At 40.6% G+C, this 27531-nt stretch overlaps 1 protein-coding gene across 1 annotated transcript in view; it reads left to right on the top strand.

Moving 5' to 3' along the window:
- LOC111871849 overlaps positions 1–27531 on the top strand; it is a gene marked incomplete at its 5' end in the record, with an annotated part of 118063 nt that overhangs the window by 88208 nt on the left and 2324 nt on the right. Inside the window, 1 exon segment of the mRNA XM_023865222.2 lies at positions 23758–24236. Within this exon segment, the coding sequence (XP_023720990.2) occupies positions 23758–24006 (249 nt within the window).

Genomic DNA, 27531 nt, shown 5'->3' with positions numbered 1-27531 from the left:
TGAGATCCGTTGCCAGGAGACGATTAATGGAAGCTGGGAATCCTAGTGTGTGTGCAACGGTGGACTGTAAAATGTGTAAATCAGCGATAGCGTTGTGTTAATGGCAATTAAGAGAATTCGTAATTGAAATGCTAATAAATCCAGTCTTCCGAACTAGAACTCATCGCGTCTACCCCCTACACGTGACAGTGTTATCCACCCACCTATGTCTTGGTCTTCCTTGTGGTCTCCTTTTTCCTGCTGGCTTTCCCATAAAAATCCTATATTCATTCCCCTTCTTCCCATTCGTTCTAGATGTCCTTCCCATCACATCCTCCTTGACTTGATCATTCTAATTATACTTGGAGAAGAGTACAAGTTATGAAGCTCCTCATTATGCAGTTTTCTCCAACCTCCTGTCACTTCATCCCTTTTCGGTCCAAATATTCTCCTCAGTGGCCTGTTCTCAAACATCCTCAGTTTGTGTTCCTCCTTTAATGTTAAAGACCAAGTTTCACACCCATATAGAACCACAGACAAAATTATAATTTTGTATATTCTAATTTATATGTTTTTGACAGCAGACGAGAAGACAAAAAAGTTCTGGACTGAATGGTAGCAAGCATTACTCGAGTTCAGTTGCCCTACTTTCATAAAGCTGAAATACTGTTGAAGCGATCAAAATAATTTAAATGTGCTTCACCTATACCGAACACGAAACGTGTGGAATTGCTTTTTAATCTGCCATTTCCAGTGACATGTTAGTTCAGCTGACACCCAGTCAGCATTCAGGCGTTGACAACTCAGATCCCATAGTTAACTCCTATCATTGTTGCTTTCCCTACTCAAGTTGTGCAATTTTGAAATAAAACTCGATCACTGACTATCTTGTAACTTAAATCCTGTGAAGTACTACTACACCCCCATTCTTCATTTTCACGTGATTTCTTGATTAATTGATTGAATGGGGACTGATAGATTTTGTATGCATTTTCAGTCGACAGAAATGTATTATCCCTATGAAGTATGAATGAATCAGAGAAGACTAATCAAAAATTAAAATTAACCTTTTACTTGGCATTTCCTCCTTCTAAGATGGAATATCTGTACAATTTTAACTCCGCTACGAGAGCCTCGCTCTTTGAAATATAAGGCAGAAATTAAAGGACGTATCCTACAACGAACCTAGGTCCTGCAACGGATGCATAACGAAAATAAATAACCCTTCTGCATAGAACTGCTGCAGAATTGCTGTATTCTGGCTCCTGAGTGGGAACACAAGGTTTCAATTGTCACTCGTAATATGATTACACGTCTGAAATTGGAAACATGATTTCTGACTCGAATAATAAATGGCCATCCATCAGCACCGTGACCCCAGCATCATTGCCGTCAAACATACGTCATATGCAACGTTACACGCACTGACAAATTATCGATCTCTTCTCATCATCCAGAATTGGCTCTCATCACGTGGTTATTATGGCAGATTTAAAATTCGCAGTCAGTCCAAAGAAAAACTCGACGTATTTCGTTGGGCTGATATGCATTGCGTGTCACGTAGCCTGTGTAAAAGGTAGAGGTAAAGTTGTCCCCGTGCTTAACTGATTAAGCACTGCGCCATGAAAGCTTATGTGGAAGTGGATGTACAGATGCACATTTTCTTGACCTCGGCGTTAGCTGTTAATGTTTTTAAAATATAATTACTCTATCCTCTCATGAACCATATGAATCCAGCCAACATCCTCCATCTTATTCCTCTAAGATCAGTTTTAATAATATCCTTCAAGCTATGCCTGTATATCTCAATTTATTTCTTTTCATAAGGTCTTCCGACAAAAATTTATTCATATATCTTGTATCCCATGCGTTCTATATTCTTCACCAATCTAACCGCCCTTGATTTTTCGTCCTCATAATACACGTATTAGGTGAACGCAATAAATTATGCTCTTCCTCATTCTGCGTGTTCCTCCAACTTCATATTACGTATTTCCTCTCCTGGGTTCAAGTTTCGTCTGCAGCACGCAGTTCTCAAGTACCCTCTGTTCTTGTTTCCGTTCTCAAGACTTTCACTGTATGTCTATGTCCACGGCAAATTGTTTTCATTATAAAATAAATGTTTCGGAACCGTGTTAATATTTGTTGCGATTATAGATTTTGTCATGCCCATTAGACGAGTACATCTGACGGAACTGGAACTTCAGCGGGGGTGTCCCTCAGTTACGTGGCCCGAATAATATTCCTCGTATTTCTAACGACGTATTATTATTATTGTTTTATTGCTAGTGAGGTGGGACTAAGTCCCTTGTACTGCGGCCACTTCTGGCCTATTGTACCAGCCCCAGTTGATAGGTGAGGGTGATTGTGGAGCAATTGGTGGAATGAAGATTGGCAGGGGAAACCGAAGTACTCAGAGAAAACCTGCCCCAGCGCCAGTTTGTCCGCCACAAATCCCACTCGACCAGACCCGGGATCAAACCCGGGCCGCCGCGGTGGGAAGCCAGCGACTAACCGCTTGAGCTATGGCGCGGCCCTTCTAACGACGTAAGTAGTGTTGGTATTTGGCCGATACGAAACAAAATTAATTTTCCTCTACAACTTGTATTACAGGGCCATTTCATGAACACTGATTTCTATCGAAGCCCGTCTGTTTCTTTCTGAGGGGAGAGTGGCGCGACCTACCCGTTATCACGTCACTTTATGGTCGAAATGCAAAGAAAGAATAAAAGTAAACCTTACTTTTCAGCTGGATTTCTGCAAACTTCAATGTGTTCTCTTCTTCCAAGTAGGCTAAAGGGCAGAATGAAGGAGGGAAGACCCAGTTTGAGATGCCTTGAAGAGGCAGAGAATGACTTAGATGAAATTGAAAATGGATAGGTGGAGGCAAAGGCAAATATAAAGAAAAATGAACCTACACCCATCATAGCAGACGCCAATGAGTCTATTCTCGTTCCACCATAAGCCATCTCGAGATCGTGCACGCATTAGCGACGTTTCGTAATACACAGTCGTAGAATTAGCGACGTTGTTCTAACTGTTATTTCTTACAGGTTACTTCCTGCTTTATGGATCTCACAGGTTCCCATATCCTCAAAGAACGTGGGGTCATCGTATTTTATTTATAATTCTTATATTTGTATCCTTCGTTCCAAAGTTAAATATATAACCCAAACACAGGGCTACAAGTTTCCCTGTCTCTACTTCACAAATAATTCTTGTCCCATCATTTTGAAAATATTACCTATTTAAATCTGCAGTAAGTTTAACAAAGAAAAACTAATTATCAACAACAAAATGTGCGAGGAGTGAAGAGTACTATTAACTTGAAGAAAGCAGTCTTCTGGGATGTGGCACCGTGTATATGTGGTGTTAACCGACGTTTCGGAGGAACATATCGCCTCCATCTTCAGGGTAGAAGGAAAAATAAGAAATCCGCAAGCGAAGAGACCGTGAGAACCGGTACAAGCAGACCAGTCTGCTTGAGAAAACCTCAGATCTTACATACTAACTTGTTGGATGTTAAGCGATACAGTCTGCTACCAGGCTGCACAATATAATATCCCAGAAGAAACATTCTTCATAGCCATTGCTCTGATGACTTCAGATTTCTTATTTGTGAAGACTGTTGTCTTCTAGAATATGGCGCCGTGTAGTGTGATAGGACAATGCCAGACTGCATTGCGTCACACCACAGAAGATATCAGTCTTCAGTGTAACCGCTTTAAGAACCTGAAATCTCACAAAGAGTGTATTTATCGCTGACTTTAGGGGGTTACCGCTTTGTTTCCTCTAGGCCAGTGTTTCTCAACCGCCGGGCAGCGCCCCTGTACCGGGCCTTCGTCTTACAGAAAAAAGAATTTACCGGACCACGGTCTGACAAAGATTGAGAACCACTGCTCTGTGCTATTTTCTTTCTTAGCCCCCGTGTCAAGTTAATACCAAGGATCCAACCTGTATAGCCGTGGTAGGATGACGGACATGTAGCACGAAAAGTAGGATCTGCGGGACGAGAGAGGAAGAGACTGTGCAGCCACAAGAAGCCGGTATAGATTGTAAATCCCCACTGCGGACGAAACGTCTGGCGAAGCCTGCAGTCGGCACTGCTTTTCAGTTGCTATGATACGAAATTGTACAGACCAGGCTCTTGGCTCATCCGTCGTTACAGGAACCAATAGCGAGCATCAAGTTCTCTAGACTGTTCGTCTGAAGGAGGAAGTGAGGGGTAAAGTAGCCGCCAGTTGGTAATAAAACTCCTGTTGCGGTCAGTCGTGTTGTTACTACCGAATGGCGGAGTGCAACTAAATGGCTCTCAAGTTCGACTCTTGCCTGCAGGAAGACCACAGCCGCTAACCTGACTCTTTCACACGTCCATGTTGAAACATGAGTGGGGTAAATCACTTGGCTCCTTTGGGGATTCACGGGGAGTTGGAACGCACTCGTCTGATGGCTGATGTAGTTTGCAATTGCATCTGTCAGTTCAAAGGCCCGGGAGCATTGTTTCCTACGTTATGTCTTCAAATTAAGGTGAAAGCTACACAGATTGACCGTGCCGGCTGAGAGTGAGTGAGTGGGTGAGTGACTGACTGACTGACTATATGAGTGAGCGAGTGAGTCAGGTAACGATTAACACTGGATCGAATGGAGCATGTGAAGGAAAGAGATTTGGAAAGGAGTGACCTTTTGAGTGAGGGAGCGAATAAGTGTCTAACTACTTAATATAATTGAACGAGGATGTCTTAACCAAGTCAAATACTGAGATCGTGGGTTCTAATCCCACTCGAAGTATGGATGTCTGTGTGGGTAGCGGCCTTGCTTCGGGCTGATCCCCCGTCCAAAGTATCCTACTGACTCTCTATAAGATTCACAATTTCATAATTAATTTTGAATGCGAAGAGGTCAAGTAGCCCAATCCAGTAAGATAGAAGAAGTGAACGACCATAACAAGCACTTGGTAATGGTTACTGAATTTCTCTAACACGAAAACAGCTACTGGAATTGTACATCTCAGTACAGTTGCCAGTGAACATCAAAACTCTGTGGAAGGGGAAGCGTCCCAGCTGCGGCTTCACCACAGTATGTTCGCTATTCTGGAGGAAAGGGGCTATTCCCGTACTGAGCACGTAGTTTGGAGCCCGGGTAGCTCAGTTAATACAGTGACTAGGCCATGGATTGACCGTACGGGTTTGTGCTTTGGCATGTTTAGACCTGGGCTCCTGTTCAGTGGGCACCAGGTAGTCTTTTCCCAGAAGTAAAGAGGCCAGGGCGTGAAGCTAACCCTCATCCCCATCTAGTATAAATGTCAAGAATGCGTGGAACCATAACCCCACTTCTGCATGACGTGATGCTTAATTAAGTACAGGGCATCATTAGATTTCTCAGAAAAACGCTCATGACTTTCTGCGTTTATTTTTAGTTCTTATAGACTTCAAAAGTTACTGTCACGCTGCTCTTACCAGCAGTAAGTTGCCACTGCAGATGAGACGAAAATGACACTCTCTCTCTTTACGTCTGTGTGTAGCAGCAGTGGAGTAGGTCCAGACATTCCGTTGAATTTGCAGGTGATCCTAATTTCGGATAACTCTCACTGTTTACGTGTGGTTAAAACGTTGAATTCACTGGACAGGCATTATTAAGTGTTATTTTACGGCATACATAGTCTAAGGCGGCCCATACACGTACGAGTCTGGCTCGCGAATCCGGCTCGGCGAGGAGCCGGGCTCGGATTAATTTCACCACACACGTATGAGCGTGGCGACCCACACACGGACGAGTTTGGCTCATTGGAACCCGAGTCCAGTCGGACTCGTGCGTGTATGGGCCCCCTAACACTATGCGTGCATATGACGGTGGAACAGAACCGCAATGGAGTAGGAGTACATCACGTGACGTGAAATAATGTATCTTTCAGAGCAATGGGATAGACCCTAGCTATTGCTTTTAAGCCTGGGTCTGTCTGTTTCTGGCTATCGACGCCGCCATGCCTCTAACCACTTACGAATACATATATCTTCCGCTTCTACACGTTGTATGATTTATTCCTAGACAGTTCCTTTATACTGTAGAGGTGGTAACGGACAAGAATATGAAGAGTGCGGTTTAGTAAATAGGTAGGTGTTAGCGTTTCGGAAGGATTTGTTGCTTCTATCCTCAGGATAAAAGTGGTGAAGTCACCTCATCGCAATCGGTATCTACAAAAATAACTAGGTTGATAGCCATGTTCTGGACGGCCTGGGGCTAAAGGCCTGTTCCATACACCTCTACTAGGAAGACGTTGTTTATATCTTACTGTATATTTAGCTTGTTATAAGCTGGTTGCAGTTTCGCCCCCGATTATTTAAACTATAAACGTTTATATTTATCTTAATATCTTCATCTTTCTTAGTTTGCCTCTATTTATATCGGTTTTATCCAGACCGAGTTCATAAAACTTCTTACGTGCGTCTTTGCAATAAGAGACAGACTCATTCGCTATGTTACCTGAAACAGAAGGATTCCCTGTTGTTATTCACTTCGTAGAGCACATGTGGTCAGGCAGGAAATGAAGCTAGGGTTTGCGTGTCTTACTTCAATCATGTACCAACACAGTTGGTCTCGCTCTTTGTTCCGACGCTGGGAACACTTGTATTAGAAGAGAGCTCACTTTTAATTAATTTTTTGAATGCGATATAATTACAGAGCACTACATTTTAGCCATGAACTGGGCATGTTCATTGTTTTTATGACGTAACTTAATTGTTACAGCATTGGAAGAAGCATCGGAGTCTCTGATTGGCAAGAAAATAACCGTAAACAAATCCATTTGTCCGTAATCTCTGTCTGCATTCGACTGTAGTTCAAAACCTTACACACAGGAAGTTCGTTCAACGGTAACGAATTCCGGAAGTAAGATTGGTGCCTTGACTGATGTCTTCCGTAGTTTCCCTCTGCCCCTTTAATCGAATGTCAAGAGTGCAATTTCCTCCCGATGTCTCCATAATCATGCTACCTTATTTTCCGTGACATTTCCAACCCGCATTATTTGTTACAGTTGCCAACTAACCTTCCCCGTGAATTAGAGGTTTCGTAAGATAGTGATACCAGCTCAGCTGGTTAATAATACCCTTAACTTTATGGAACCTGAGAGCTCATTGGAGTATTCACAGAAGCCCGTCACTGAATTCTATTCTGAACCAGTCGAATTTAGTTCACACCTAAGCCGCGCCATAGCTCAAGCGGTTAGTCGCTGGCTCCCCATCGCGGCGGCCCGGGTTCAATCCCGAGTCTGGTCAAGTGGGATTTGTGGTGGAAAAAGTGGCGCTGGGGCAGGTTTTCTTCGAGTACTTCGGTTTCCCCTGCCAATCTTCATTCCACCAATTGCTCCACAATCACCCTCATCTATCATCTAGGGCTGGTACAATAGGCCAGAAGTGGCCGCAATACAAGGGACTTAGTCCCACCCCACTAGCAATAAAAAAATAATAGTTCACACCCACACATATTGCTTCTTTGAGAATCATTCTAATACTGCCGTACCGCCGTCTGTAAGCCGATAGTCTAGAGAAAATGTGAGAACCTCGATGTCTCACAAACCTAAGGACTTTGAAGGCCTATTACACGGATAGCTTTACAGTTCTAATACCATCATTCTTCGCTGAAATTACCCAAGGTTTCTGCCAAAATGTTAACATTTTTACGTACCTTATGCGTACTACATGTTCCATCCATCTTAGTTGAAGTCCAGAAATGACCTAAACGGAACGTGTAATTCCGCCTGGACACGCCACTGCAGTGAGTACATACAAGATCGTGCACGTGCAGCCTGTGGCTATAGCTGTCATCCCCCGTCCTATTTCAGTTCGCCTGGGATTTCTGATAGGCGTGAAATGTGTTTCTGCCAGTTCACAAACATTTCCCGCCATTTCATGAGTACCTCTTCATCCGGACTAAGTACACTTACGGTCTGATAGATTGACGAGACGCTAATGAATTGATCTAGTCGGAGGCTACCATCACACACAGCAATGTATCAGAGAGCTCAATCTTCGTCCATACAGCACCTGCAACAAGCTTCGCCGTTTGCTGTCGAAACATGTGGAGCGGAGCGTGTCCTCTGCTTGGAGCACGCAGACCTTCCGAGTGTATTGCTCGTCACTTTATATCCCAGCTTGGTTACTTTGTACCATACTGCACGTTGTTTGAGAATACAAATCTGTTGATGACAGAACTAATCACAGCAGAGGCTCACCATTGCGCAGCTCCGTTTGCTCTCTCAGATCCATGTTGCGTTTTGTAGAGGGATGATTATCAGGACAGTACAGGCGAGGACTTGACATAAAAGACGTACCTTATATTCTTCGTCCACATCTCATCTTATTCTGCTCCGCCGCCTTATGCATCTCCTCTCCTTCCCTATTCCCTCAATCTTCTTCTCCCTCTTCTCTTCAACGCCTCCCTACTTTCCTCTTCCTTTCCCATTGCCTTCACTTCTTCCTCTTTATCCCTTGCTTTCTAATTTTCTTACTCTTCTCATACTATTGTCTCTCTCCTTCTTCTTCGTGTTCGTCTTGTCTCCCATTTTGTGTTCTGTTTCTCGCTCATCCTTCACCCCCTTCTCCAGCTTCCACCTCTTCTATTTTTTCTATTTATCATCCCGAATTTTTAATTGTCCGTGGAAACGTCGTGTTTATGGATTAAGGTAGTAGAGTTTCGATCGAAATAAGGAAAATCCTGATAATCGTTGTTAAGAATATTGACAGAACTGCGAACATCGGCCCCAATGAACCAGTGATGTTTCAGCTCCGTAATATTGTTGCACTTTGCTTTCTATAAACTACCAGACGTTCTATATTGGAGACTTTTCTATTCACGGTAGTGACTGGATTACCAAATATCCGGGCTTTATCCACCGCCTCGTACTCTAAACGAACACAACATTTCAGAAATTCGATCTGTTCTGAGAACGTTTAGAGGTGCCTCTTCAGCTGGGTCCTTTAGAAAGAGTTGACGTCAGTGAGTGGTCCAATGATTCCAATTAGCTCTCTCTAAGGGTAACGACTAAGTAGATACCGCAGCAACTTTTCACTTGAGGGTAGAAACTTCCGGTTTCCGAAAAGTTCTGTTCTTTTAGAATATGATGCGAAGGACAAACCCAGGAACTCAGTTATCCCGAATGTAATACACCACCGTCAGTACCCTAAGAACTGGGCAGATTGTAGTGACTGAGGAGAATGTGGCCAATGACATCAGAAAGCAAAACTTAGAAAGAAAATTTGAGCCTCCATCTGGAGTTAGAAGAGCTCGTAGAAACCGTGTGACATGTGTGAGTACATAGCAGTGTGCTTCTTTCTCTGGACTGAAAATGCATTTAAACTGTGCTTGGGGGCAATTTCACTCAGAAATGCAAATCCGATCAAAAATTTATAAAGTGTTTTCACTAAACTTGTGTAACTAACTGTGTGTGTGTTACTTCAGTTCTGTGCGCAGTGTACATAGCAGTGTACCCAGTATCCGCCATCTTTGTAGTTTTCTACGCCCTCAGAGGACGTAGCCTGGGCCATGGCTTACCTGTCTGTCTCGCTTTGTGATTAGTGAGCTTCTTGGCAGTTCCTCCATTTCTTTCTACGCCGTAGACTTCTTTTCTTTCAAATTCTAGATGAGTTTCGGATATGTCAACGCGTGTGGTCCTACTGTTTTTCTTTTCTTTGTCTGCGAGGTATTAGAAATGAGGCTGATATCTTCTAAGTTTCTTCTGGCTGTAGATACTGGTAATTATGTTTACCGTGTTTCTGTTGTAATCATATTTTATGCTTCCTTTTTTTGGTGTATCTGACATTCTTTGCACCAAATCTGCTTCCACGATTTTGTTGGATGCATGGACTATTCCGAGGGAAATTACATGTTCAGGAAATGCATTGCGATTGAAAGGAAATGTGTCACAGATTGGAACCCACTCACCGTAGTACCTACATGATTGTACTCTTCTGCGTGTACAGGGTGTCCGTTAATTATTGATACAATTTCTGGGATAAAATACTAGGAAACTACAAAGCATACCCGCATATAACCGGTACCAGTGGAAGTCAAATTCTCAGATATTTCAAAATTTGCGGTGCGTCTCCATGTTACCTATATTTACCGCCAGGCTCCGCTATTTTCAGAAATGACATCTACCATAGAGAGGAGCTTTTGCGTGATTGAGTATACGAAAACAAATTCATGCATCAGTGCTCAGCAGGCCCTCAGGAAACAGTATCGTAAGGGTCCACCTCCTCGAGAATCGATACAAAGGAGGTCTGATAACTTTGAAAAACAGGGATGCGTCTGTAAGAAGAGAGCAGTGGCCGTCCTCGTGTGAACGATGAGGCTGTACGGCAGGTGGAGGCCACTTTCAGTCGAAGTGCAAGGAAGTCTGCGCGGAAGAGAATCCGTGAGTTAAAGTTGCCCAAAGCGACTGTGCGGCAAGTTCTGCGCAGACGGGTGCGCATGTAACCTTACATTCCACGCTCTCCGACCGTTGGATTTGGCGAGCTGGAGCTACAGATGAAGTGGCCTCCTCGCTCTCCGAATCTCACTCCATGTGACTTCTTTCTGTGAGGTTATGTAAAGGAACAAGTGTCTGTGCCACCTCTACCAGTGGATATTGATGAACTGAAGTTGAGAATTACCGCAGCAGTCGAGACAGTTGACAGGAATATGTTAGAAAGAGTGTGGGATGAGCGGGATTACAGATTGGACATTTGTCGGTTCACGAATGGAGCTCACAATGAGCATCTTTAGGGGGTGTAACACTTTCAGAGTCTTTCATTCGTATGGCACGAGCATTAATATTCTTACTTTGGTATAACAAGTCAAAGTGTATTAATAATTTACGGACATCCTATATGTACCAAATGGCAATTTTATCAGACATTTTCCCGGATATATTCGAATGTATAATTTGAGGGGTTTATTGCAGAACATCTTCAGGGGGTGGTGAGCTCTATCCAGGGACTGAAGCTTGTCAGTGCAATATGGAGTAAAACATCGTAAGAAAACGCGCCTTCTATATTGCTGGAGAATCCGAACTTTGCGATACACAGCCGTCAAAGACACGAATTACTCGTACAGAACCAGAAGGTTTGGCCGCAATAAATGACCCAGAGGACAAGAAAGCTGTACCTATTTTATGTAGTCACTCTACGAAAGCACGACATTTATTCCATGTGACATACCAGTTTATCAATTTCCTCACAACGGAAGAAGAATACACTACCCGCTATCAGACAAGCATGTCACGAGGCCGTTTCGCCTTTTTCACAGTCACTTTGACTCAGAATGTCCATCTTTTCACACTGTCATTTGTAAATCAGCTGCAGACCGATCTCGCCAGAGTTTAAGACCAAGGCTGGCGCATCGCAGAGGTTATGAGTGTCCAGTGAATTGGAGAGATAATATTAAAACTGGCCTTCCCTTTTGACATTCCTAGAGCACGAGAGAATGATGAAGCTTCGCCGACTCTAAAACAAAGATTATCATGGCCACTCAGAATATCCCGAACCCAGTCTTTTCCTTCCATTTGCAATTCGTTATTAAGTGAATGCTTCATACAGCACGGGCCAACAAAACGGTACTCAAAGACTGCGGACTTCTTTGTGCATACGAGTAAGTTCACAGCATATGTTGTTTAGTTTTACTATGCGTTAAATTGTTCTTCCTCTGTTTTGCTATTGGTGACTCGGCATTTCAATTGGAGTTGCCAAGAAAGCGACCAGGGACTGGACTAACAGAAATCACAGAAAACACTGTGAATCCACAACTGAACCCAAACAAGCAAAAGGATTTATATCAGGATCCTCTGTCAAAAGAACGAGGGACCGGTTAAAATTAAACAGAGATTAAATAAGATGGGTGGTGGGATTACCTACTGGACACTGCCACCTAAAAGGGCACCTTTTTCAAATGGGACTGACAGAGGACCCAACTTGTGAGAGGTGCCTACAAGATGAATCAGCCACACACATCTTATGTGACTGTGAGGCCACAGCTTACCTAAGGTATTGCCACCTGGGTCAGTTCTTCATGGAGCCAAGTGACTTTTATGTCACCCCGATAAATAAAGTCCTACATTTCATTCGAAGTGTAGGATTAATAAAGGGTTAATCCAAAGGGGAAGCACAAAAGACCATTGAAGGTCACAGTGCTAGGGCCACTTTCTATGGCTCACCCCTCATACTTATACTGTTGGCGTAGCGTCGATGTCTCTGTACTTGGCAAAGTGTTTCTTACTGATGGTAGGGACATTTCATAGACTTTAAATGCTTCCGCAGAAGTTAGCAAACATAGTTTCTTCAGATCAATTACAGAGATCCGTTTTCCTCCCATGATTATGAACCATGTTTGTAAGAAAGAAGAGAAGCCGGAATAGCTCAGTTGGCAGAGGCAAAAGCTACTGGCCAAACTCGCAGCTTTCTATTTTCTGATATTTATAAAGACAAAATCTTCAATTCCCTTCGTATAAAAACTTATGTTTATGTGTAAGAGCTGTAAACGTCTCACCTTAAACAATAATGCTGTAGCAGCAACTGTACATAGTTTCTTTCCTTGCTACTCGTATGTATCATTTAGAAAAATGTTATTTAACTTTTTTTTTTATTGCTAGTGGGGTGGGACTAAGTCCCTTGTACTGCGGCCACTTCTGGCCTATTGGACCAGCCCCAGATGATAGGTGAGGGTGATTGGGTAGCAATTGGTGGAATGAGGATTGGCACGTGAAACCAAAGTACTCGGAGAAAACCTGCCCCAGCGCCACTTTATCCAGAAATCCCACTTGACCAGACCCGGGATCGAACCGGGGCCGCCGCGGTGGGAAGCCAGCGACTAACCGCTTGAGCTGTGGCGCAGCCTTTATTTAACTTTACTATGATGTAACTTTATCTTTGTAGTATCTCTGCCATTACGCACAGGGCCACAGTGTTTGCGAGAGAGTTTCAGGGAGAGAGAGGTAATGACGATGAACCCTCAGGTACTAAAGCCAGAGACGCCATTAGCTTGTGCTACAGTATGCCTTCTGATTGCAGAGAAGGGATATTTTGCGCGTAACTGTAATGAGGTAGAGGTTAAATATAAATTTCTCGCGGATGAAATGATACTTTGTTACATCTAACAGAAAGAAAGATTTAACAAATTTACATTAAGACATAAGCCCATTTTTACCTCAAGTTTCAGAACGGTGTATTAAGTGGTGATAGCGTTACTTCCACCACGAAATTCTTACCTGTGTAATGTTGGTATTATGAAGATATGAAATTGTAAAGTCTGGGGCGACAACTGGTGGCATGACAGTCACAAAATCATTCATTAAAATATTTCACTAGCGTAAACCTTTCCCTATTAAAATAAATAAAGGATCCAAAAGCAACTTTATATTTAAATCTTACCTGTATTATTGAACTTCAGTGTCACATTGTGTGTGAACTATTTATTACAGGTTCCGTCTATAAAATTCCTGCATAAATTTAAAAAGTATATTTTTCTACAAGATGTTTCGACCACTTATGACCATCTTCAAGTAAATCATTTTACATACATCATATAATTTCTCTGTCTTTTTTTTCCCATTCTATGGGGAATGTCATATATGTTATTTACTATATTAATGCCAGTTATATTTCATAGGCAAACTTAAAATGTATTAGGATAAATGATATAATGATACAAATTCCGTCCCAAGTGCAAACAATATATTATGTGTCCTTGATCTTGCTCCTCTACACTACATGTTTCGGCCTCAGACGGCCATCATCAGGTGTATAACACTCACGTTGCTGTCACACTGCACCCAGCCCAAAATTTAACATTTAAAACACTTTCCTTGTTATTATCAACATCTACTTCGTTGATATCTGTCTGGTTTGTAGATTATTTTTGTTACACACGTTAATTTTGACGTTCCTGTAGTAACACTATAAAATGTTTAGTTCTAATTTTAAAATCTTTTAAATTTTTTTTTCTCTAAATTTAAATTTAAAATTGTTAGGGTTACTCGCCCTATGTCTAAAGTGCTGCAGCGGCTAGTTCTTGTTTCCACACTGTATATGTGTTATCCTGTGTAGTCTTCCTGTGTGCGTGCCGCTGTTATTCTTTACTACGTGTGCTCACGTATTAAGTATCCACTACTTAGGAAACAGATTAAACACTTACCCAGTATCTGAAGAAGCAGAAGAAAAGAACTAAACATTATAAAAACACACTACATAACAATAAATATAATATAAAAAATCATCCAGCCCCATAAAAGGTAAAGACAGACACCCACCATCAACACCGGAAATGGGCCACTTTCACATACAGGAAAGTAAAATAAGAAAAGTCACAACATTATTCAAGGACACGCAAATAAAAATGGCATTCGGAACCCAGAACACAATGCAAAATATGGGGAAACAACATCCACGAACAGACAGATGCAAAAGTGGCATCTACCAATGAAATGCTTAGACTGTCCACTGAAAAACATAGCACAAACAGGCAGAGCTTTCCACACCAGATACAAAGAGCACTCAGAAATGATAATAGTAATTCTGGATACTAAAATCGCATATGAAATATGGAACATAAATATGAAACCATAACACAAAAAATAGACATTATAAGGACATAGAAGAAAAGAAAACACGAACCTGATGATGGCCACTTAGGCCATTGTTACATGATAAGAAGAGGCGAAGACTTTGATGTGTATATATTAATATATCGACGAAGTTGCACAAAATCGACAAGGAGTGAGAACTTGAAGATAGATTAATTATTATTATTATTATTATTAATTAATTAATTAAAATTCTTCTTGTTGCAGTTTTAGGATATTGTTAATTTATTTGGTCACGTATAAGTGATCTGCTTCATATCAAAATATAATTTTGAATGTTAACACATTTATTTGTTATTAAAATTTTTGGTAGTTATTTCTGTTGAATCACAATAGAAGGAGGTATTCAACTGTGTGATCTGAAAAACGAGTCTATCATTAGAACAATAATGTATATTCATGATCATGTGTGAATTTGTATGTATATATGTTATCTTACCTTGTGTTAGTTGGAGTGCATGAACATTATTTTTGTGTGTATTCGTTTTCTCTTGCAGTAAAACTGAAATATGTTCTTGTTATATGCCTATATTACTTGTGTATTGTGACAGTACTTTTGGTTAAATTTGGTGTTTTACTTGCCTTCTTGGATGAGTGATTGTGTGGGACTGATACTGTGAATGATTAGATTTACGTGTTTTCGATGTGGTAGTATAGTGCTAATATGTGATGTGTGGTATGTGAGGTGGATATTTTATTTTGCATGTTATTTGTTATTATAGTGGTGGTGTATGCCTCCAAATATGGGATTTTTCAAATCAAACAGTACTTGGTTCATTTTTTTTTTTTGTTTCTGTGTATAAGAAATATAATATTTCTCTACATTGTTCATATGTCTAGTTTTCCTGACTCTTTGTATTATTTTCATTGCATCATTTATGTTCCCTCGTGCGTATCCTCTTTTTAATATGTGCTACGCATATGTAGAAGTGTCTTTATTGTATTATATTGCTGGTATATGTTCGTCGAAACTTACTTTGAATGAAAGTACTGTTTGGCCTATGTATTTTAAGGGACAATCTCTGCACTTGAGTTTATATACACCACTATTTTCGTGTTAATTGTTATTATGTGTTTTTTAACTTGTTTGTATATGGTATTAATAGTTTTCAGGTTGCAGGTTATACGTTAACATACAAAATTATACTTTGATATGAAAACAGATTTCTTATACGTGACCAAATAAGCCAACAATATTTTAAAAACTGTAAGAGAGATTTTACTTAATAATAATTAATTTTAATACTAAAAGATATTCGGTTAAAATTGATTTAATTAAAATTAATTTTAACCAAATACATTTTAAATGTGCATATTAACTATTGCTTGCATTAATACTGTAAATAAAACTTATGACCTTCCCTCAAAATGTAAACATTGGCCGATGTAATTGAAAAAATATCAGTAATAGTATATTGTGGTTTACCTAATAATGGCATATATGGCCGAAACACGTTATAAAGAAAAAACATATGAAATGTTTCAGTTTTGCTGGAATTATGTTGCTTCTGCTACGGAAATCTGACAGTTGTTAGTTTGATAGAGCCGTACCTAGCTCATTTAGTGAAAGTTCCCGACTTCAACTGCGAAGACTAAGGTAAAATAACAAATAAAGTGACAAGCTCTAGACCAAGCTGAGATCGAATTCTGGCCCTAAAAGCAAGAGCCAGATACCACTCTTTGTTATATCCTGATGAGAAGGGTTTACGGTTTATATTGCGACGCTGTCGGTAACTTCGAGTGTATACCGTCGAGGTGTGAATGCTGGATCAGTAGTGGGTGGGAAAGGATTTGGAAAAAAGGCGGTTGTGATCCGATCGATGTACTATCCCCGAATTCGCCTGAGCGGGTTGAGAAAAACCATGAAAACCTCCAGAATAGCCGGTTTATCGGTTGCAGAATATGAAGTTCTCAGTTACATGAAGGTGAGTTGTTAAATGGGTCACAAATTAATATAAAATGTAAAACGTGATATTCGAGTCTGGAAAAACATTTATTTCTCTATGTGTCCTCCACCAACATTGATACACTTGTCCCATCGCTTTAACAGTGTGTCGAAACCCGCAAAGTAGAAGCGTTTTGGCTGTGGTCTCAGCCACTTCCTCCTGATCGGACAACATCTGCGACTTTCGAACGCCCTTGAGAGATTCCTTGACCCAGTTGTGAATCGCTTTACACGACAAACACTTCCCACCTTAAACATGAAACATTTCTTTATGAATTACCCTTGTTTTGAGTCATTTTGTCCATAAAAGCGTACAACAGAACGCTGCTCTTCGGTAGTACAATCCTCAAGCGTGGCCGCCATTTTTACTATTGAAACTAGCCTCTGAACATGTGCATGCGCTTCTACTGCATAAGACTGTCATTAAGCTGGACTGTGCTGCTACCTAGTGATGCACATAGAAAACCAATTAGGCCTACATCCATTATAGTTGTTCTACTTCCATTTTTAACATATTTACTGACTCTTCCTCGTATTTACAGGTTCACACTTTAACCCTAGAAAACTCATAGGTAAACAGTTATGCGTTCTTTACGTGAAATGTGTGAAGTAAACGCATAATTATGAGGTCGAATATGTCAGTTCGTATAGTTCATCTCCTAACTACTTAAAGGAAAATAATGAAATATTTTATTAAGAAGTCTGTACAAAAAGTAAAGCCGGAATATTTGAGTCAGTATAGTAACTAGGTTGCCGGTCACGGTAGCCGAGCGGTGCACTGTCTTCGCTCGCTCGGAAGCCGGGATCGTGGGTTGGAATCCCACTCAGGGCATGGATGTTTGTGTGCGTTTTTCTGTGTTTGTCTACAGGTAGAGGCCTTGCGACGAGCTGATCACTCGCCCAAGGGGTCCTACCGTATGTGTAAGATCTAGTAAACCGAAGTGAAACGGAGAGTTTCATGGAGGTAGGCCTAGGCCCAAATTGGGGCTGTAGCACCACGGGAAAAATAGTAACTAGGTTACGGGCTGTGCGACCTGGGAATCGATTTATATTCTCGACAGCAGCGGAGATTTTTCTCTTCGTTATAATATACACGCAGACTCCGGGACCGACCTACAAGTATTCTATTTTGGGGGTACTTCGTCAGTTGTTAAGTGGTCCGGGCGTGAAATTGACCATTCTATTTCGTCTGGTACCACTGTTAATAATGCGTACAAATATGCATCTGCTCTCCGGCACATCTTCACAGCGTGAGTCTTATTAAAAGGTAAAGGTAAAGTTAGGGTTGTCCCTAAGATTAACTAATTAAGCACTACTCCATGAAGGCGTATGGGGGAGTGGATGTATAGATCCACATTTTCTTAATCTCGGCACTAGCTGGAGGTAAGTGGTCAGGTTTTGCTTTTAGCTCTAGCTAGAGCTTCATTGTTATTTTAAGATTTTTATTCGTCTCTGTACAACTTGTTTTACTGAGTTCATGTTAATAGAATATTTATTGATCTTGTCTCAAGTAAACTTACATAATTCTTTCCGTTATATGATTGTTATTGTTTCAGGTTGTGTGCTGACCTTTATATAGCCTGTTTTATTGAGTTCTTTTAAAAGAATATTTAATGCTGCCTTTGCCGACCCTTCTATTATTTTACACTCTCACGCAGGTCTGTTTGTGATTAATTATACGGGATTTTATACAGGGTGAGCCACTCTGAACCTTGTCCAGCTACATATAGCCATCGATGCTTACGCGCTATTAACCGCAAACACCACACTTGCATACATAAACACACACATACATATATGCATACATACACACACACATATACATACATACATACATACATGCATACATACTTACATACATACATACATGAACATTATATACAAAGATTAATCAGTAAGTAAAGTTCCCTAGGTCACGAAAATTTAATGAGAAGTAGTTTTAACGTTAAGTGTCCCAGAATTATTTCACTGAAGTATCATTATATATAAACACGTTCCCCGAGAACATTGATACATTGTCTCATCTTTGCATGAGCTTATATATTCCGTCGAGGTAGATATCAGGCTTTTTCGTCCACAGTCATTCATCAGCAGCCATTTATACTGCTTCATTATTGTGGTATTGGCTATCTCCCAAGTTTTAACACATGCTGCATGTTCCCCCTACTCCTACCAAGTGCTACCACCTACCGAAAAACAAAATTCTTGATTAACGCAAATGTTGCAAGCTAGAGAACAGTATTTATTGAACATCCCTCGTAAAGTGAAATGTTGCAGCAAATTTAGTGCTGAGTTTAATGAGAAAACTAATGAACTCACCAGTCACCTGCTGGAAGAGAGGCTTGTGGAGGCTAAAAGCGTGTATGTATGAATCGAAGAGACGCCAAAATGGTGGGAGTAATATTCGGCTTACTCAATTATTATCTTGCGCTGGGGTTGGACAGCATGGAATCAGATCCTGCAAGATGATTAAGAGATATTGATAAGGGAGAATGGAAGAGGAAACGTTGATGATGTATTGTAGTGTGCTGTCCCGACGTTCGCCTGGAGTAGCTGAGGAAAACCGCAAAAATATAAATCAGGATAGCCGGTATCATTCTGAATCGAACCTTGGATATTCCGATAGTGAATCACAGGCCCTGCCTCTGTAATAAGCTGTTCTGTCTCACAGTTCTGAAGAAAGAGAACGAGGGACGTACAGGAAAACCACAAGAAAAAGGCAAGGCCATCAAAATTGGAGGTAGAGAGGAGCTTCATCTGCTCCATTTTCATTGCCCGTATCGTTCAAAGAGACGGCCGTGTCTGGAGCTGAGAACTTTGTAAGGCAGCCGTCTCTTGGTTCTAATGTGGATATGTAGGGTATTAGGGTTAACCGCCTCTTAACCCCAGCGGGCTTTGGAGGCGCGAGGGAAGGATTTGGTCATCTGATGCAGCTTTAAACAGTTTCATGGCTGACTGAGTAACCATTTCGCTGCAGTGCCATGATGATCTAACCCGTATACGCCACAAGTGTAACTCATCGACGCTGTTCGTGACCTGTGAAATTTGCACTCAAATTCCTGGAAGGGGCTGTGGTTTCGGAGGTTTGTATACCTGATCTTTCACATATAGCGTGTAGTAAAGTCTGGGGCTCTGGGGTGGAGGGGGTAATCTCGCTAATTTCATCTCCGGAAACCACAAGCAAGTCTTCTGCACCTGAGACGTCATTTTCCTTTGATAGTGATCTGACTGTCTCCGATCACAGTGACCGCTCGGTCTAAGGTATGAACTCTCTTCGCCCGCTCGAACACTGGGATCGTGGGTTCGAATCCCACTCGAGTCATGCATGTCTGTTTGCGTTTATNTGTGGTATTTTTGTCTTTTTTATATACCGGACGATGGGTGAAGTCCAAAATAAGCCAAAAGAAGTACTGTGATCGTGGGTTAGAATCTCACTTGAGTCATGCATATCTGTCTGCGTTTAGTGTGTGTTTGTGTTGTTCTGTGTGCAGGTAGGGGCATTGAGACGTGCTGATCTCCCGTCCAAGGAGTCCCACCGACTGTGTAAAAGATCAGGAAACTGAAAAAGCGGCCAAGCTTCAACAAAGGGCTGTAGAGCCATGGATGGACGGAGGCGTAGATGGATGGATAGTGATCTGACCTTCACTCATGGTTGATATGCTGCAATCAATGATGCCAACGAAAATTTAATAAGTTTCCTTGCTTGTTTAAAGTTGTTTCATATTTTATCTATAACATTTCGAAGAGACAGTAATTTGTTTTCTTCCAGATAATTTATAATAAGCACGTATAACTTCACGGAGTAGGGTCCCTTTTGGAAACCTGTTATTCGATCAGCTGATGAAGACATTCTTCACCCTTTTTGGACTCAAAGCTGCGTTACTGTGTTCGCGGGGAGTCACCCTACAACGATCCAGATAAATCTAGTCCATATTCTCTCACACGCTATTTCTGTATGACCCTCTTCAATATTATAACACAATTTAAGACTAGGTCTCTCAAATGGTCTTCTATTTTCAGGCTTTCTAACTAACTTTTTGTAAGAATTTCTCACTTATCTCACAGTTATACATGTTTGACCCATCAAATCCTCCTTTACTTGAGCGAACTAATAATATTTTCTCATAAGACCAAACTACGAAGCTCGGTATTACGCAGTTTCCCCTGGTGTTCCTATTTCTTACTCTCTCCTAAGTCAAAATATTCTGTTCATTTCTATTCTGTTCTGTTCTGTAACATCTTCAGTGTGAACTCTTACGTTATAGGACAGAACAAAACACACTCACGTACAAATTGAATATCCAAAACCAGAGTAGAAAAATGTACGGTACACCAATGTGACTTCTAGAACTGAGTTTTCTGTGTACCGCGTGCAGTGATTAAATAAACCATCATGACTCCGTCGTCAGCTCTTGGTTACGGAAAATGAGGTTCACAGCACGGCGGGAGGCCGCCATTAGGTTTGGGGGTGGTTTAAATAATATTCCATTATAGTATTCGTCTTGATACCCTGTCATCGCCATTAGACCGGTAGCTAGCTTTACTGGCTCTCCATGTTATGCCCTAATAGATTTTCTCCTTGAGATCCTGAGCCATCTATTTGGAAATACACACTCCTTCGTGAAGAACTCGAGCATTTTATAAAATTGATAAAGGAGAATAACCTTCATAAACAAGACTACCTTGCAAGTCTTTACGTTGTCAGTCTGTTCATCAAAATACTAGTGGAACAATTCTTATAGGTCACCAGAAAGACTCAGTATGGATCCTTCTTTCCCAGAATGCTCGCCTTTACAAGATGAAGACAGTATAATTATTGGAATCTGATTAACAAGTTTGTCCTTCCAGTTTGAGGATAATTCTGTCAGCAAAAAGAGGGTATGGTAATGGGAAATGGTCAGTAAAATATTTATGGAACACTTCGAGGAAATAGCATTGAATACAGCAGACCACAAATCCGCTAAATGGCTCAGATTCGTCGAAGACATTTTCCTGGTTTGACCAAGGGACCAGCAAGATTGCGGCAATTTCTTCACCGTCTCAACAGCGTTACACCTACCACCAAGTTCACAATGGAAGTTGAAGCTAATTATACCTTTCATTCTTCGACGTTTTGGTTATGAAGAAGACTACAAAACTGGCCACGAAAGTATACTAGGAAAGCTATTCACGCAGGTCGTTATCTGCACTTCAAGTCCAGTCATCCCCATCATGTGTAAAGGGGAGTTGTTCATAGTTAGATCAGTCGAGCCAAGGTCACATATCAGGATCAGAAGGATTTAAACAAGGAAATTAGTTACATAAGATATGATCTGATAATTAATAGACACAACAATTCGTTGGCTTCATAATGAAGCCATCAGGAAGCAACCGTCTTCCTTCAGATAAAATATACCAGGGCACGACCCTCATGTCAAGAGTATCTGAGAAATTCAGACACATGGGAAACCGTTTTAATGTCAGGATCATTTTCAAATCTAAACATACACTACGTGAAACACTGATGAAAACTGGACTGGTCTAGTGAAGCCCAGCAGATGAAGCAGTGTGTATAGAACTTCCATGTTGCAGGTGGTACATTGGCGAAACAAGCAGACCCTTAAAAGTATGCATTAAGGAGCACAAATATAACCTGTCCCAAATTCTGTTGAAAAATTAAAATTAGCTCAAAATGCCTAGGAAGAAGGCCACAAAATACGTTGAAGAAAGTGAATGTTTAGTGACTGGATCAAATACCACATAGAGGAAATATGAGGTATCTGCCCACCTGTCTCTGATAGATCAGCTGATGAGTTAACCCAGCTTGGACATCTCTCCCATCTGGACTCCCTTTATCGCAACAGTCAGAAAACTACAACTCCGTCCAGCGTAGATTACGTGTGAAAATTACGTTTGTTATGGTGGTACTATACAGAGAATTTGTTTATTTTGTGATTACTTATAGTCTGATAATATTCTAATTTTAATAATAGCCGTGAAATAGTGCATGGGCGTATGTGCTAGGCCTCGTATGTGTTGAGTTTTTTAGTGTTTTATGTTTGTTAGTATGCAGTGGTGTACTATCTCAACCTTCTGTAAAACTAGGGGCGACAGTCAAGGTTGCGTCAACCACCCTAGAAGCCTATACCCGCTTAAAGAGGGAGTATGGACTGGGTACTCTTCAAGGAGGGTGTTCTGGGTAGTAGTCGAATCTTATCTCTTACTCGTAGCGTTACTGGTTCTTCGGTGGTTATGATTCAAGGGAATAAACTTGTAATACTGTGCGTCTGCTGTTGTCCAGATTTATTTACATTATCTACGTACTCGTATGGGGGTGAATTAAGCTAAACAGTAACATATTTACCTAGCCTTAGGTAGGTCCCTACAATCATCTCTCTGGTCGTCAGTAATACTACTTGAATTCACTTACTTTGGATGCAGAAGAATGCGATACTGAACGGTACAGACGGTGTCCCCTGGCTCTTCGGGTGTGGTTTCTCTTGTGGCGTGATGGCGTCCAATCGGGCATAGCCCTTCCTAGCGACTGGCAAAATGTTTTGATACTAGACTGCCCATAGTCACCGATCTAAGGATTATATAATGGAAGATTTCTGCGAGTCAGCGTTTTTTCATACCTTTCAATAAACAGAGTTTTCTACAATTGTCGCGGCTGCGGGTTCAGCGTTTAAAAAATAGTCTTGCTACACGCTGGGCAAGCTGTGTTAGTTTACCCACCTTCTCCATTGCAATAGTTCGACGGGGCGCCTTGGAGCTCCGAAGTTCCCAATCTCCTCTCATTATGCCATAAGGGCTATATTTGTCTTAACTCTCGCAGGTGTTACATGCTGTGCTTGGTTTGTATATCCTACCTCGTGTTGGTGGTGATGTCCGGATACAGGGACTGGATATATGGATTGGTCCCAACTGCGAATGTTCCACCTGAAGACGGAGACAAAATTCAGACCCAGAAACCTTCTGTTTTAAATAAAAGCAGGTTGAAGCAGAGTAATTGTCTGCTTGATGCAGTTCAACATTTCCCGTTGGGAGTGTACAATTTGAACGTACTCCTGCAGACCACTCTGCCGACAGGTGAAAGGGTGAAATGGCAACTGTCTTACTGTTATTGAAACAGCACTTACTTGTAAGCGGCACATAAGAGCCGGAAGCCATGTATCAATACTTCAAGGTATTTTGCAACCCCGTGTATGTAGTAATCAATACAATTCTCTTTCTCTTTCCATTACAGGCTGGCAGTTCCGAGTACTGCCACCAGGCTGTGCTGACACTCATGATGGTAACAGAGAGCGACCAAGGGGAGTACGTGTTCCTGGTTCGATCCTCGCGGGGTCTGGCAGAGGGTACAGTCACCCTGAACGTGACGAGAGCTAGCAGTTTCTCAGTGGCTGCCGCCAGGGCGCACCATGTGACAGCAGCGGCTGTTGTCACAGCGCTCTATACCCTCTCAGCATGGCTTCTTACTTCAAACTTGAGTTAGAACCAGTCCAGAACCTCCTTCAACCAAAGCAGGACCTCCACTGTAAAAATAAAAAGCACCCTTTTGTTGTAGTCATGACTGAGCATTTATGTCTTGCTGCCTGTGAATTGATGAAGGAATTATTTTTGCGTAAAAATAAGCTGGAAGTAGCTTAATTGTGGCCTGTGAAAATTCCGTCAAAAACACGAAAAGAGAAATGAATAATTATTCGTAATCTACAAGGGATGAAAGTAAGTAAACCTGTAGTTAAAATATCAAATAATTATAACACAGTTGCTGTGCATATTAGGTTATGTTTCAGAAACAGGTTCTGATATAATATACAACCACTGTAACAAGAGTCATGTGTATATTCTGGGAAGGACACAGCACTAGCAACTTGTGTTTGTTACGCTGAGTACAATGCATATAACTTTGGAATGAACAGTGTTTTTCATTAACTAAAAGTATATTTTTGTATTAAATTTGCTGAGTGTCGGATTAAGTTGAGGTATATTCATTTTCATTCCTTTCTACATGCGTGATTGATACATATTAATTTACTAAAACATTCAGAGCAAGGATATATTATCTCACTAGGCCACCGATGTATGAGTACATGGTCTATAATAGCATTAGTATTTGATTTAATAATGTAATACAAATTAAATGATGTTTAGGACAATACAGGTAAATGCAAGATCTTGCAGTATTATGCAGTCTTTCTAAGATGCTTTGGATTATTGCTAAAATTGAGGGTATGTTGAAGAATATTGTTTGATATTAACAGATCTCTGAATAGTTAACAGAAGAATGTCAGTTCAGTTAATAAACTGGTTACCATTGGGTGAATTCCTGCAGTCCCTTTCTTCACAACTATGTCCTGAACAAGGCCCATCTTACAAATGGAAGAAATAAAGTCAGGCAACTTCAATTACATATTACTGTTTACATTAATTTAATATAATTATACACATGAATGACTACATATTCCTGCAAGTTCAGTACACAGGGAGTCTCTGACCTCTCACTAAGGAAATCTGGCTTCAGCATACAACATTTGTGACAGAAAACACCTGCAGAAATATTCTTGGAATTTTATTTTTCTTTTATTTACTCAACTATATAATGTTTAATTATCATCACCAGTATCATCACTATAACCATGGATTTTGTGCAGTTCCCATTGTGGCTTAATACTGTACAAACTCTCTTTTTGTCACCTGATATTTCTTCTTGCGTGTACAGCTATATTTGTATGTAGAGCTTATTTTTGTATGTGAATTTGCAACTGGTATGTTGTTATCTGGATCAAGCTTCACATGTAGTTACTATAGGATTCTGACAATGGTGTATAACACACAGAGATATTGGGTTTTCAGACTTTATCAATCGTCCTGGTTTTTAAGATAACTAAGAAAAAACACGACATGGTGTAATGTCATTTACGTAGTCTCTCATGCTGAGGAAACTACATAGATTTATGCTGCTTTAGAATTAGGTGCTAAGGAGAGTCTCTGGACCTAAATGAGATGAAGAAATAGAACGATGGTTAATATTACGTACTGAGGAGCGCCAGAATTTGTATTCACCCAGTATTAATAAGGTAATGTCTTGTAAACTGAGGAAGATGAGCTGGTTGGGAAGCATAATATGCATGGTATGCTGAGAAAATATTTCAGATTTGTAAAAAACACGTAAATAAGGAACCATTTTGAAAAACTAGGCATATGTGGGATAACCTTAAAGAAATAAGGGCGAGTATATGAACTGGGGTCAATGCTGAGGTTAGACTTCAGTGGCAGATTTTTTTAGCACTGTAGACTCCATGAAAGGCAGATGAATTTTAACAATCAAGTTCCTTCCGTCAAATGTGACACTTTTTTAAGTTTTCCACCTCGTCACCACCTGCCTTACATGTTTCGGCTCACCACGGAGCCATCATCAGAGGCATTTATAGTAGAAAAAATACTAATACTAATACTAATACTAATAATACTAATAATAGTATAAATAATACTATAAATGCCTCTGATGATGGCTCCGTGGTGAGCCGAAACATGTAAGGCAGGTGGTGACGAGGTGGAAAACTTAAAAAAGTGTCACATTTGACGGAAGGAACTTGATTGTTAAAATTTGTTAGTGTGACGGACCAGAATGAAAGACCTTAAAAAAAAAAAAAAGCAGATGAATTTCTTGACCAAAACAGCAATTCTTCTCCTCAGCCTCTTATTCTTATTCTTCTTCTTCGGCTATACGGTCCTTTTAAGTTTAACCGTTAGCTCCCTCACTTTACAAAATCTGAGTGTCTGTTTAAGGATTCCTTTGCATGGAATTAGATATGTTCTTTACATATGTCTTCATTTATCCACCTGTATGACAGTTCAATTTATATTAGTGATCTCATGTAAAAGTACCACCTCAGATGCTACTTTATTTCCATGACTTCGCAAAATGTCCTTTGTTTTTTGTTTGGTAAATTTGTATCTATTTTTCTGCATATTTATTTTGAATAATATGCTTAATATTATCAGTATAACTGATATAAATAAAATGGCAGCATACACATCACTCAAGCAGACCATGTCAAATTCCTCAGCACATGCTGTATGCTTCTGCCAATAATCTTAAGTTCGTTACCAAAATGAAACTTGAGATGAACCTAAATATACCAATTAAAATCATTTCCTTTATAGCCCTTAACTTGCTATATCAGACCACTTTATTTCTGAATAAACTAAAGAAGACAAATGAATATGTTGGTCTTTCAGTTACTTCTTAATGCTGTTATTACTGCTGGTATGCACTAAATTTGCTGCCTCTTAAATTGTGTAGATAGCACATGATTCAACAGAAGAACATCTTTACAGCTGTGGCAAGTAATCTGAACTATATAGCCTAATCATGGAATGTGGAGGAACGCATTCTATATATGATGCTTTATTTTGTCATAGCAGTTTGAAATAGTATTGAAGAAATTAGGAAATATTTCTTGAGATGATAATGTGCAATAGTTATTATATTTAATGGCAGGAGTCGTATCTCCGTCCTTACAAAACATGACCTCTCGTGTAAGGACAAAACAGTACCAAATTTTTGCACCACCTTGTTTATTCAGAGCAGGGATAGCGCAGTCAGTATAGCAACTGGCTATGGGCTGGATGACTGTAGGGTCAGAGTTCGAGTCCCAATAGGGACAAGAATTTTCTCCTCTCCAATTTGTCCAGATTGGCTCTGTGGCCCACGCAGCCTCCTGTCCAATGGGTACCTGGGACTTATTTCCCGGAGGTAAAGTGGTAGGGGCGTGAAGCTGACCACTAACTTCCAACTAGTACCGAGGTAAAGAAAATAATAGATCTCTACACCCACTCCCCCATACACCTTCATTGCTTACTGCTTAATTAGTTAAGCACAGGGACAACTTTAACTTTTTACCTTATACCGTTGTTTATTCTTTATTTACCCAATTACATATTGACTTTTCATGAACATTTATTTGGAACATTGTCACAAACGAAATGAAACCATTATTTTATTTGCATAGTG

This window comes from Cryptotermes secundus, unplaced genomic scaffold (genome assembly GCF_002891405.2).
Source record: "Cryptotermes secundus unplaced genomic scaffold, Csec_1.0 scaffold1315, whole genome shotgun sequence".
Lineage (NCBI taxonomy): Eukaryota > Metazoa > Arthropoda > Insecta > Blattodea > Kalotermitidae > Cryptotermes > Cryptotermes secundus.
This window is presented reverse-complemented; position numbering and strand designations above follow the sequence as displayed.